General features: G+C 41.3%; 2 protein-coding genes across 5 annotated transcripts in view; one reads left to right on the top strand and one right to left on the bottom strand.

The window, feature by feature from the left end:
* Window positions 1-672: 672 nt before the first annotated feature.
* On the bottom strand, window positions 673-10,739 carry LOC135314995 (mitochondrial ribonuclease P catalytic subunit-like). The gene is made up of 4 exons (XM_064460261.1): window positions 10,620-10,739; window positions 8,648-10,066; window positions 6,276-6,323; window positions 673-862 (listed from the first exon to the last, which is right to left on the bottom strand). Exons 2-4 carry the CDS (start codon window positions 9,649-9,651, stop codon window positions 688-690), a joined length of 1,227 nt encoding a protein of 408 aa, XP_064316331.1. The 5' UTR covers window positions 9,652-10,066; window positions 10,620-10,739; the 3' UTR covers window positions 673-687.
* Window positions 10,671-13,691, top strand: part of PPP2R3C (protein phosphatase 2 regulatory subunit B''gamma) — a 19,231-nt gene continuing 16,210 nt past the window's right edge. The window contains exons 1-4 of one of the 4 annotated variants that reach the window (XM_064460259.1): window positions 10,671-10,782; window positions 11,602-11,729; window positions 12,850-12,954; window positions 13,552-13,664. In XM_064460259.1, the coding sequence (XP_064316329.1) occupies window positions 11,637-11,729; window positions 12,850-12,954; window positions 13,552-13,664 (311 nt within the window). In that variant the 5' untranslated portion in view covers window positions 10,671-10,782; window positions 11,602-11,636. Of the gene's footprint in view, window positions 10,783-10,823; window positions 10,980-11,090; window positions 11,248-11,352; window positions 11,371-11,601; window positions 11,730-12,849; window positions 12,955-13,551; window positions 13,665-13,691 lie in introns of those variants that run through there. The other 3 variants (XM_064460257.1, XM_064460258.1, XM_064460260.1) reach the window with 3 other exon arrangements.

Raw genomic sequence — 13,691 nt, 5'->3', positions numbered from 1 at the left:
TCTAGCGGAGCTCAGCTTCAATCGGTACCGGTATTGCTGAACCACTAATCTCCACACCAAATGAGTAAGGAATAGAACTGCAATATATTATAGCGTCCAGGAATTATGCCCTCTCATACGTTTACAATGACCTTTGAAAAGCTTCATGCTCCTGATGTATGCTATAATTACAAATATGAAAGCATATCTTTAAAACTGAGGGGTAGTTGCTTGGTTGGTGGGTTGCGAAAGCCAACTGAAGAAAATTATAATTGGTTCTTTATTGTTTCTGGCAAACAGCTGCCCAACTGAAAAATCAAATATTCAGATACGATACTAAACTTAAGAAACACTAGGACTTCTACTTCTTTGCAAGCTCAAAATACTAGATGTCTTATTTTGTTATAGTTACTGTGGTTTATTCCATATTTAAAATTTAGCTTTTGAAGGATTAAAAGATTTCCATACCTTTTAAATTTTTTGATGTAAAAAAAAAAAATTACATTTTAATTATTTCAGTATCCATTAACAGCTGACTGAAAATATAAGAACAAAGACAATATGAAAGTTGTCAAGATTTAGACCCATTTTGTAAACATAACTGAAAAAAATACATAGGATACTACAGTATCTAATGGGCTATTAATGTTTAAAGCAAAGAAAAAAAGATTTGTGGTGTTTTCAAAGTACTCAAACATTAATTGTATATTACCATCCTAGCCAACGAACCCAACAGCATGCAAGACCTACCTGCGGGCTTGTCTTTCTAAAAGTGTCAGTTCCATGTATCACATCCCTTATTATTCTTTCTCTGAGATTATTATACTCCTCTTCGGTCAGGTCACTATCCTCCAGCTGATGATTGCAAACTGGGCACCGTCCGCTGTAATAATAGTAAAACAAGAAAATAAAAGGATAAAGGCTTTTAAATAAGAAATACCTTAAATTTTTACTAACTTATTGAGTGTATGAGCACAATTCTTTACAAGAACTCCAACACTGTACAATCATCAGAAAATTAATTGCACTCTTTCTGGGATGCATCCAAAACCTACTAAAGTCACTAGAAATGTGATTTAGTGTGATCAGGATCAAAGATTTAACTCTAGAGATGGTTGAGGATTTAGGACTAAAACTCTGCACGAGAACATGGGGGGTGGGGAGAAGTATTTAAATATTTGCCAGCATTTATTTAGGCCTTGAGAGGTCAGGGTTCAATTCCCAGCACTACCACAAACCTCCACATCTGCAATATTTGGAAGTTTCCTGACTACACAGGAAAGTCACCATGGACACATACAGCCCAGATCTCAATGTGGGAAAGTCATGCAGTGGCACTGGCCTGGCCAGAGCATATGAAGTAGCTGTAGGCATACTAGTTGAAGCTAGCAGATGGGCCACAGAGCCTTGGTCTAGCTATAAATCCATTCCAAAGTGTTATAAGAAAATGTACCAGTGAAATGCTCCACTATTTTGCCACTGACTGCTCCTACAAAAAAGCAAATCAATCTGTGCCTGGTTTATCAAGGATTGGAATAACCAAACCTGTCACAGGTGTAGGAATACCCCCACCCAAAAAAAAAAAAAGTAGTAACATAAATCTGCCATGTAGTTGGAAAAGCAAATAATGAGCAAATCTGCCTTCTTTGTGCCACTTGTCTTTTGATATTGGCCCTTCCTTATTTCTAGGCTAAGACTGTTCAGATGTCTCTAAGGCGGTCAAAGTGAACAGACTGAGAGCAGAATGTGACTAAAACAGAAATACTGTTTGATTTGAAAGCCCTCAGCAATACTAAGTCACACTGGCACTGTGCGTCTGTATGATGCCCAATTCCACCAGAGTTTTTCTCATATCAGACTGACTGCACCCAAACAGAAAGCAGCTTTACATTGCTATCTCCTGGCAACTAATCACTACTTGTTTCTTTATTGCTAAGAAACTTTAGTTCCTGCTCTGTAGCACAGGCTAAATATCATCACATGAATCTAGGAATGTGGACTGCTGCAGATGAAAGAGCTCTGCAGCTACAGTCATCCAGTGCCATCATTTAGTGTGCATTTCCGAGAGCCAGAAACATCACTCCATCATGCACAGCTGTGTCAGTAATTGTATGATTGTTTGCAGCACCAGGACAGTTTCCTCTGTCATTCACATTGTCCACTTCTCAGTACTCCTAGTTTCCCCATTGTAGAGTCAGCAGCTGTGGTGAAAACTGTGGTTCTGCAAATCCTGAATCATAGGTTGTTTTGTCTCTGACACGGACAAGAACTCTCCGTTGATCTGTTCATGCATGTTTTTCATACTAAAAGACCAAAGAGACTAAAAATCCATCATAAAAGATTACAGAACAGAACAATGGGGGACGTGAAAAAACACACCTCAAGCTCTTTAGGTTTCCTCTTCCTCTTTTAGGCACGTCATAGCAGATCCAGAAAAAATTTTCCGGAACAGCATGACTGAGGCAACACTACAGAGAACACACAGACCCATGCCAGCCAAGAGGCCCAACGATTTTTCCAACCACTCTAGTGCTGCAAAAACTCCCCAGCACTGGGAAAGGCCATCAAAACAAACCACAACCAAGAGAATAATGTCAACTGCTATGGTTGGGAAACAAAACAAGACAGGCCTAACTTCTGTGGCCACCTCTAGATTTTTGTATGATCCCCAGAACTATACCTTGAGAGAAAGAACAAACTTATTTTTTAGTATCTAGCCTTTTCTGTTGTTTCATGTCCCGCAGCCACGACTTCTGCCCTAACACATAATCTGACGGAAATCAGACTTGAATTATCATCACTTCCATGTCCCAGTTGTTCATTCTTTCCTTTCCTAGCTGTCTCTTCCATTAGCCCCTATAAACTAAACACATAATCAACCCAATGCACAACTCCATACCCATGTGAAAAATGTATGTCATACATTATTACCATGAACCTCTGGGCCCACCACAAAACCAGCATGTAAGGTGGGGTAACAGTGAGAGAATGAGACAAAACAACCTGCCTCTCTGTGCTTGAATTGTGAACCTTTTGTTTTTCCTAAAAAACTTATCTGAAAGTTTTGCAAATACACTTTCTAAAGACAAAACAATGAACTACAAATATACATAGACTTCATGGGTACACTTCTTGACTTGCATCTCTGATTGTGGGTTAAACCTAGAAATTTTTCCAAGCTTAACTCTTTAGTAACTACGTGAAAAAGGAAAAAGAAACGGTCAGATAGGACATTAACGTACACTAAGGAAATTCACGGTCAGTCATGTCTGTTCTCAAATACTTCTGCCAATGATATTAGACATCAGATCCAGCCTGCAATCTTCATCGCCACACCAGACACTCCAGCCACAGTACCAAGAAAAAGCAGAATCTAGTAGCTCCTCCAGCAGGTGATAAAATGACAGTTAGTCTGAATCGGCCTTTGGTTCGTCCTGGCTGACAAGCAATGCTGCTTGCTCCCACTTAAGCTTCTCACATATGCAGGGTGTGTTGCTGATGTTTCACATTTTTCCTTTTTATCATACTGTGTTCAGAAGCCTATATTCACCCAACTGGGCATAGTTTGAACCGAAGGAGTAACCATTCTTCTCTAAATCCATCCAAATATCTTATTTTCACAAGACCAATCTCAGAACTGAATCACAGGATTTGAGCTTTAAGTGTCAAAATGGAAGGAGTTACTCTCCCCTGGCTACCTCCACAGAGATATCCTAGAGATGCCAAAGCTAAGACATTGTAATTTTCTAAAACCACAGCAATCAGAAATGTTAAATTCTCCCAACAGTTGATGTCTAGTATACATTAATGCACATACTGGAAGCCAAGACTGCATTAATTGCAATGCTGACAGTGCATTTACTGAATCAAAAGAAGTCACGCATGGAATCCCAACAATGGACATTCACTGCTACATACACACAATACACTCCAGTTGTTCAACCCACTGTGGCCACTGCAGCCTTAGCCTACACATTAATATAAGCAATGAGACTGGCTATTCATATACCTGTAAAGTTACCATTAAATACCTCTAATAGCATTAAGGAACTTCACAGTTTGGCAACAGAGGAGAAAGGCCTAACGAATTGTTATGAGACTATTTCAGAATCATTAAGCCTAAACTTTAAGGACCTATCCCATAGTTAACTTGGATCCTTCTGCAACTACCACTTTCAGATTACTTGGAAAAAACAACTCCCCATATCCCAACAAATCAACTCACCCAATCACCTGTCAAAAACCAAATCTCCTGAAGCCAGTTGCTTCTTGTGAATTCTCAATGTGGATTCCCAAAGGGAGCAGAGGCAAAACAGGCACAAGAAACAACCAGCATCTTGTAAGACTGGACTCTTAGTCTGAGTGCTGCTTTTTCACAACCATACCTTTAAAATTATCTTGCAAATTCTCTAACTTCCCATTGATCATTTCAGGATTTCATGCCAAGAAATTCCCACACAAAAGGCTTTCACCTCTGCAGGATATATAGCTGTCCTTACAGCTAACTGACCATTTAACTATTTTTTTTGAGATAGATTTGGAGTATCATGGCACCAACATATCAGGCGTGAAGTCAGACATGCTACAGTAATCTGAATGCAGGTTCAAAACTTGAATTGCAGCTTTCTATAGCCAGCCTTGGAAATCCAAAGCTTTTGTAACTCTCAAAGAAAAATAGCCAGCGTTTGTTTGCAGGGGGTTCAAGCTTCTGACTATCAGAGTTCAAAGAAATTAGAAGCTCAGTGCTAGAGGAAGAAAAAAATATCCTGGATTTGAGCATCTTAGATATAACTGCTAGTATTTATACAAAATTGGAATAACATATGAATAAGCCTATTAAACCGTCAAAATCAGTTTAGGAAAAAATAGTTACTCTGGATTTTTTAACTCAAGATTCATGTTTTAAGACATCAGTTATGCCAACTGCAGAGATGAGTCTAGTCAGGGTCACATGAGTTTCAGAGATACCTTAAGGGCTTTGTCCTTTATGCTTAGAACCAACAAAAAAACTCCACAAAAAAACCCAAAAGAACCAACAAACAGGTTTTTTATTTCATTTCTGAAATCCGAAGGATGTTTGCTGTCAGCAGCCATTTAATTTAAACAACAAAACTCTTACATTCTTTTTCTTTTCTTGAAACCATTTTAATTTTATTCAAATACTTATCCAAGTAGGCTACCTCAAAATTGTTTATTTCATAATAAAAATGTTCATAGTTATCACAAAATAACTATAATATAGCACCTTGTCACCACTTTGATCACAGATTCTTAATCTGTGATAAAATGTGAGGTGATCTAAATTAGTTTAGCTCTCAAAGTCTGTAAGAGAGTTTACAGACAGTAAGAAAACAAGCTACCTGTTAACCAAGACAATCAACTTCAGAATTTTAAAACTCTAAAGGCTGAGAAAGGTTGCCTAGAAATTGATTAATTATCATAGTACGGTATAGTAACACATACACTGATACATAATAATAATAATAATAATCTACCGTACAGTGAACAACCCTTACTCTTAGGACAGTGAGTTGTGTTGTTCTTTCCGGGGCTTCAAAAGCAGCAGACTGTACATGTGCTTTTACTTCAGAGTATGCAACACAGTGCATTTTTATAAACCACCAAAAAAAACCCATAATCCATTGGAGACATTCTTATAATTAATACATTTATAGTTGCTAAATTGCTATAAAAACACAGAACGACATTTCAAATAGAATAACATTTAAAATAGGAATTTACAGACATTAAGAAAACTATGCTGCAACAGAAACCCATATCCAAGTTATCCCTGTGAAAACCTAACATAAGAATAATTTTGTCTTTGCTGAAAATTGGGTGGGAAGGGAGAACCCTTCCATCTGTACAAATTAACTGTGATCTGTGAATAGTATCAGTTTTCAAGACGACATCCGTTTACACACCAAAGCTGCTGTTAAATATCCTGTTAAATGATGGCATTATAAAGTCAACCAAAAAAGTAAGTCTTTAATGACTAAACAGGAACCAACTAAGCCACCCAGTAAAATGGTAGCTCTTAATTTTTCTCTGTGTTTTTCTGTCTTGGCTCTGCATAGTACAACTCCTTTCCAACTGTGCATGTTGGGTCTGGTTTAATGCACAAGAGTTGGAAACCAGAGTTTGGGAAATCATATGTACACAACAAAGGTTCATGTTCTCAAGGATTACAGTATTTTCTTATACAAGGAAAGCTATTTTTCATATTTTCAAAAGAAGAGTTCAAGACAGAATAATCAAAGACAATGTCTCACTTTTAAATAAAATGTGGTATTTACCTGTCTTTAATGTTGGTCAGGTGTCCTCTCCAGTTCCCTCCTGGTATACTAATATGTACACAGGGAAAGATAAATAAAAACATTAGATTCTTATTTAACAGTGCCTGAATTACAGATGAAGAATAATGCTAGTTTCGTCAACATTTAGAAATAGAAGACCAGTCATTTACCCCCAAAGAAATAATACAAAGATTCATATACAATTTAGCAATGCCTGAAAATATTATATAAAGAATCAGCATTTAACAACATTCAGAGAACTAACACAATCAACTTCCCATTTATGCTGTCCCCAAATATTAAGAACCATACAAATAATCAGGCTGCACTGACAGTTTTTAAGTTGCTGCCCTATACACCCATAAAGCACCTCAGAAGCCAGATAAGAAAGCAGGAATCAAGACTTCTATGCAGATGTCATCCTGAGAGATTATGAAAGCTATGCTCGTACCAAAATGCTGCGTTGAGACTTTTTGACTCCATCACAACCACTACCACAGCTGCCATCACGCTGGTGTAAGTATTCCTTTTTGCCCACAAGATCCAAAAGAGAATAGGTTACAGAATAGAAATACCCATGCCAACACACAACTGCAGACACCTCTCTCTTTGCCACTGTGTTTACTATCATAGACTGCGCGATCACACATGCTGTGGGCTTTGGAATAACTGCCCTGCTTCTGCTCTCCTTTCCCATTTCTCAGCCTGACACATAGCAGTTCTTCAGTCTTCTTAAAAGGGCAACAGGCAACAGAAAATGCTGTGATTCCTTGTTGTACACTCAGATATCTGTATTCGATGTGGCTGTATTTACTATTAGAAGTTGGCACTGGTCTGCTCTTCAGAAAAATTTTTTTTGTTTGTTTAAAACTAACACCCACTCAGTTACACTCACAGAGTTCACTTCCCTGCTTACCGTACCACCCATTTCCTTTGTCAGCAAAAGTTACGTCCCAATCTGCATCATTTTTGCAAGACTAACAGTGCTAGAAGTTTTCAGATTCTACTTCTTTTTGGGAACTCCACATAAGCGGCTTATTTATTATCAACCACCAGCATATACAAGTTCAGCACTAGCAATTGGAAGAGACGGGTAAAACTGAGCATTTTGTACAGGTTCACCGAAAAAAACCTAGATGGGGTAACGGATCACCTAGTTTCACCCCTCTTTTACGGACTTTGTTTCTTCTTCATGTTTGAAACACTACTTCCTTTAAGGAAACACCCAACATTGATCTTAAAACACGTGTCTACCGCAATCTTTCGTGAATTGTTCTAATAGTCAAACACAATATTAAAGATAAAACAGGAGTTTGTCTAGCTTCAGCTTGCAGCACTGGTTTTCCACCATATACAGACAATATACAGCTCTTCAACACGTTCATTGCCCCTGCAGTCTCCTTGCCAAGGACCTTTTATTATGTTGAGTTTTGGGCACATGCAGCACACACCTACAGGTAAGTCCTTCTCTACTCACTGGGAAAACAGCACCCCACAAACAGATTTTTACCCACTAAACCAGTTCATCCCGACTGAAGGCTACTCTGCCTGCTCCCTAGCTGCTCTCAGGAAAGAAAATAGCTAAGGGACAGCAGTATAAACCATTCTAATAATCGTAGTGCATTCCCACAGCCATGTTTTCCATCTGGGAAGACCAGCTTGTAAAATGGCTGTGTAGCTTACATAAACCAAAGCCAACAGTTAAAAAAAGTCATAGGCTCACATACAACGGCATGACAGATATGCAATCGGCTCAGGTGAGCTACCCTGTGCATTTGCAGCATAACTAGTTGTAATTTGTGGAGTCCGACCTTCACTAATGAAAACAAACTGCAGGGCCTCCTAAATACTGTGTTAAAACAGAGCCTCCTATTAGGATTATTCCTCTCCTTTATTATAGAATAATTAAGATTAAGCTATACCAAGGCAACATTTAATCTTCACTTAACCTAAGCTAAATTTGCTACCTCTTTCCTTTAAAGAGAGAAACTATCTAATTTCAAATAACTTAGTACTTCTACACACTTACAGATTACACAAAAAACCCTCATACCAGTCAATATTCCATATGTACCAATCCCAGAAAGAGATGAAGTGAGATATTTCGGACAGCCAAGACCCATCACAATTTCCTACCTTCTGTACCAAGGAATAACACTTAACAGGTAAAATCTTTCGATAAAAGGTGAAATCAGCAAGAATTTTACACTAATTTGGGAGCAAAAATAAAATGCATCTTTTCAGGACAATGTGTCTCTTGTGGAAAAGCAACAACCAAAATGAGATGTTGAGGGATGTTATTAGACTTGATCTGTGGAATAATCTGAACCCCATCCTCATGAACTGGAGCTTGCTATTGAAACATTATTTACCTTTCAAACCATAGCTTTATACTCCGCATAAATGTTCTGTGAGGGTATATTTGATTCTCTCTCAAATATAAGAGGATACCAAACAGCTCTTTTTGTAACTCAGCACCTTTCATACCCCTGCTGAAGTCAAAAAACGCCTGCAGGACATCCAACGTTGGGACCAAATCCTTAGCCAACATTTCATGGTAAAGGTCAAATGCGAGGTTCATTTCTTGGTGACGGCTGGCTGCTTTGATACAAGATTCATAGTTCGTCCGTGAGGGAATCATAATTTTTTTTACTTCTTCCAAAAGTGTCAAGGCCATTCTCCATTGATCTGAATTACTCAGCCCTCTGATAAAAAGGCTGTAAGCCCCACTTTCTAAAATCTTAAATCTGGTTTTCATTATATCATACACATCACAAATTTCTGAAGTCTGCCCCTGCTGGACACACAATGCCAGATATTTGACCAACAAATTATATGCAATGTCACCATTACTCTTTGCCACGTGAGTCAGCAAGGACTTAGCTACATCAATGGGGCTGTTGCACCTGACCATACTGTTAAACATAACTTCTTCAAATATTCTAGGTGACAAAAAGCTTTCCCTCAGCCTGTTCCATTCCTCAGCCTGCAAAGGTTTTTCTGGAGGCTGTATGTTGGTAAACCTATGCCTTGAAAGAACTGGATTCATCAACCGTTTCTTCGGAGCTCCAACAGAGGAAGGAAAGTGGAGTTTCTCTTCAGGTATTCCTTTAGCATCTTCATCCCATCCTTCTTCTTCTTCATAATCAATTTCAGACCTTTTCTTGGTATGAACGACATCAGTTCCTTTGGGATCCACTGGTAATGCAGTGCTAGAAGATGTCATAAAACTGAAATAGCTAGCTTTTTCTCTATTGTTGATGTTGAAAGAGACAGCAAACAGTTGTTGGTATCTTGAAAAAGGCCAGAGTGTACGACATTTCCATAGCAAAGCATGAAAACCCTGTTGACTAGTTTGAGAAAAGAGCGCCATCATGAGAAGAAATTATCTCACTATTAACTCACTGTATCTGACGAAGTTATAAGATGGAAAATGCAGTTTGCATGGGGGCATTTATTACAAAAACCCAAGGGCTGTCAAGCTGTATAGGCTTGAGTTTCAAAATGCTTGTTCTATGAGTCCTTTCTGCCTCTTATGAAAACACAGAATGATAAAATCTTTTTTCACAAAAATCAATTTCTTAGACTGTGAGAAGATGCATCCAAAATGAACATATCTTTCTTTCTAAAGAGGTGCTTTTCAGGTTTGCAGCTTATTGTTTCTGTTTGTTGGTTACTGTAAAGATGAGTACTGAGCAGTTTGTACACAGACAGGCAACTCTGATGCAACTCGGCAAAAAGCGCAGGTTTTTCTTCTTCCTGCCTTCCTCCAAGTCGAGTCAGAAAGTTTCCTAAAAATAAAAAATAAACACCTCAACATCACAGCCTGCTCCGTGCTCTCCTGTCACGTTTACATTTGCACGCTAGCAAACACCAAGCACCTCGACAACGTCCGGTCAGGAGTCCCAACCCTGATCCCTCAGGCAGTCCCAGCACAGGATGTTCCCACGCTGGCTCTCTTATACCTTTCAACCTGTGACAAACTTCCATTTAACCGGTTCCCCCAACCGTAAATCCTTGGTAACGCCACTGCCAAAGCGGCGGTACCACACCACTGGCGGTGACTACACTGAAACCCCAGGTAACTGTGTGGTTATGGAGGTAAATACCGGGAGGTTGGGCGGCAGCCGGGAGGCCCCCGGGCGCCACAACTCCCAGCATGCACAGCGGCACGGCCGAGCAGCGCGCTGCCTGCTGGGAAAACCTCCCCCTCCCCCTCCCCTCTCCCCCTCCCCTCTCCCCCTCCCCTCTCCCCCTCCCTTCTCCCCCCTTCACGCTGCCGAAGCGTAACGAAGCGCGGTCCCGGTGCGGGCCGCGCACTTACCCCACCCGGGCCGGGCCTACCTCGCTTGGCGCGCGGCGGCCATAGGTACCTCGGCGCTGCGAGGCGGCAGGGAGACGCTGAGGGCGAAGGCGGCGGTACGGCGGCCAGGCCACTCGCCCCCCCGCTAGTCCGGAAGCGCTGCCGCGCCTACGCCTGGACTTGCAGCCAATCGCGTCGTAGGGGGTTGGTCTGCACGTGATCCCGCGCGCCCTGTTAGGATGGGGGGGGTGGGGGGGGATCGGTCCGCCATATCGGTTGCGGGCGTGGACGTCCCGAGGGTCGGGCGCGTCGGGTGGGGCACCGCGCGTGCGCGCGGGGCCGGTGGCGGGACATGGAGTGGCAGCGGATTCTGCGGGGCCGGTTGGCGGCCCGCTGCCACCGTGAGTGCCCGGGGCGGGTGGGGGCGGGGGCCGGGCGGGGCGGGGCGTGCCCGGTGTTGCTGCTGTGGGGGCCCGGCGGGGCTGGGGCTCCTCCCGCGGGGAGGCAGGCACCCTGATTCGGGGGTTCGCGGCAGCAGGGCCGGGCCAGGGCTGCTCAGGGTACACGTCACGCCTGTGACGGCTGCGGCTCGTCACTCGTCATTCATGAGCGAGCCCACGGAGAGCGTGTGCGGCGTACAACGGCGTCCCTAGCGTCACAGAGCGAAAGGTGACTTCATGCTGCTGCTTGCAGTGAGCAGGCTCTTATGCTACCACTGTAAAACAAGAGGGCTTCTGCTTTGTCAGTCATAACCATGTGGCTGTTACAGCTGCACACCCTGCGCAGAATCAGGTGTGTGCAACTACTGAAAGAGGCGCTTCCTAGATACTCAAATAGAATAGATATGTGACGTAGTTGATGTATCTGTTATATAATTTACATAATAGGCCTGTGCTCCATTTATTTCCACCTAATATTTGTGTTACTAAACAGCATAGCTGTGTAAACCTCAGCTTTTCTCGAGCTTCTTGTTACATTAAAACTCTGGAGTACAATGCAAAAATTCTCTTCTGTGTTAATCAGCCAAAAAGAGCGAACAAGAGCTAAAAGATGAAGAAATGGAATTATTCACAAAATATTACATGGAATGGAAAGGAGGAAGAAAAAGTGGTGATACGTCATACACAAACATACCACGATTTTACTACCGGGTGAGTGAGGTATCCTGAAGAACTTCAGCAAGAGGCTATACTGTGTTATAAAGAAAGATGTGATTATTCAAAGGGACACTTCAGCTTCAGAAGCTTAAGTAGACTGAAATCTGAATTACGTGGATTGCTAAGCATAATTTCTTGTTTTGTACAATTGTGGATTTCAGCAGTTTCAAATAATTACTAAGCATCTCATTAAAAGCCATGAAATAGTTTGCTAATCAGGAAGTAGGCTTGACTGTTTATTGAAGACAGGAAGTCCTCTTTCTCTTTCAGAGAAACTTCTTTCTTTAACAAAATTTTGACATGCCAGTGTTATAAATACATACCTTCCTGTTTCTGTTTAGACACGATGGGTTGCTGCTTCATGAAAATGGTGGGTCATTGGTCTTGCAGACTAAAGATAGGTCTGTTGCTTCCATCATCCAAGAAATGCTTGGACCGGCAACGTATGTGTGAGATGAACTGGACTGGGATGGGGGAATATGGGAGCACAAGTTTGACATCTCGATATTGCTGGCACTTGTCAGCTTGACCACTCAGCTGCTGTCTAACCTCGCACGGTCCCATATTCCTTAGGATCATGAGTTTCTGCCAATTAAGTTCTTAAGTGCCTATGTTTCAGTTGATGAATACGTACGTGACCATTCAAGTTCTGGTATTGCTGTACAGTTTTGCTTGTAAACATTGGCAGAACTTTCATACTAAGTGTTCTTCCATCTGTTTTGTTGGCCAAAACAAGTCTAGTAGATAGCCACACTTAGAGAGTAAAAACACAGTCCTAAATGTCTTGTATGTGTGAGCCCTCCTATCTAGCAGCTGTGAGGAAGTGCTTACTGGGTGGGTTATCAGGTATGAGGCAGGTCTCTCTCTCTCCTGTTAAAGATGTCCTGCTTTAAATAAATATTTCAGTATTGAATTAGTTTGAGACAGTATGTAAGTGATATCCCTGTAGAAGAAGCAGGCACCATATAGCATTCTGGTAGATAGGTTGTTATTTTCTGGCAGGTAACAGCTCCATCAGAGTGCGTGAGTCAATACTACCTAAGAGTACTTGCTAGATGTGTAGTTTTTGAATGGTACCACTGTATGGAAAATTAAAACACCACAATGTTTCTAGCTGCCAGCTGAAGATGAAGTCTTGCTTCAGAAATTAAGAGAAGAATCTAGAGCAGTCTTTCTGCAAAGAAAAAGTAGAGAGCTGTTGGATAACGAAGAGCTGCAGGTAAGAAAATATTTTCTGTATGTTTCATAATGGCTTCTGAATAGACTTCCTCTTTCTGCAGAGTCTGATTATCTCCCATCTGTCTGCAGACCCATGCGGTATGGTGCTTTGTGTTTGGGCACATTGGCTGGTTGTGAAGCACTAGCTAAAGCTGAAGTGCTGGATAGTCTTGGGCTGCTAATGTCAATGTAAAGCTTCCTCATCATGATACGTATGAGGACTATGGCTTCTGGTTTTCCAGCACACTCCAACAATTTCCCTAGTGCACCCAGAAGAAGAAACAAGCACTGTTTAAGTATCACTGAGAGAGACTCCAAAGATGGTTGCGTTTACTGCAGTGCAAAGACAAAAAGGGGTGTGACCCTAGAAATCCTAGTGAGTGAGTGTGTGTGTGTGTCTGTGTGTGGTTTAACACCAGTTTAGAGCAGTGGAAATACTGCTTGCTTACTTTCCTGGCTGAACTGACAGTGTGTACTCATTAACTGAGATAGCCTTGCAGCAAAACCACATTTTTGCTGCATTTCTTAGATGCTCTGTCTTAAGCATGTTAACATCTCTATAGATACATCTTCTTAACGAAATATAAATGCCTTTTAGAATCTATGGTTTCTACTGGACAAACATCAGACATCACCAATGATTGGGGAAGAAGCAATGATCAATTATGAGAACTTCCTGAAAGTTGGTGAAAAAGCTGGACCTAAGTGCAAGTAAGGCTTTCTTCTCTTGTGTATGCT

Source organism: Phalacrocorax carbo, chromosome 9, assembly GCF_963921805.1.
Source record: "Phalacrocorax carbo chromosome 9, bPhaCar2.1, whole genome shotgun sequence".
In the NCBI taxonomy this organism is placed as follows: domain Eukaryota; kingdom Metazoa; phylum Chordata; class Aves; order Suliformes; family Phalacrocoracidae; genus Phalacrocorax; species Phalacrocorax carbo.
Note: the sequence above shows the minus strand (reverse complement) of the source record. Positions and strands in the feature narration are given on the sequence as shown.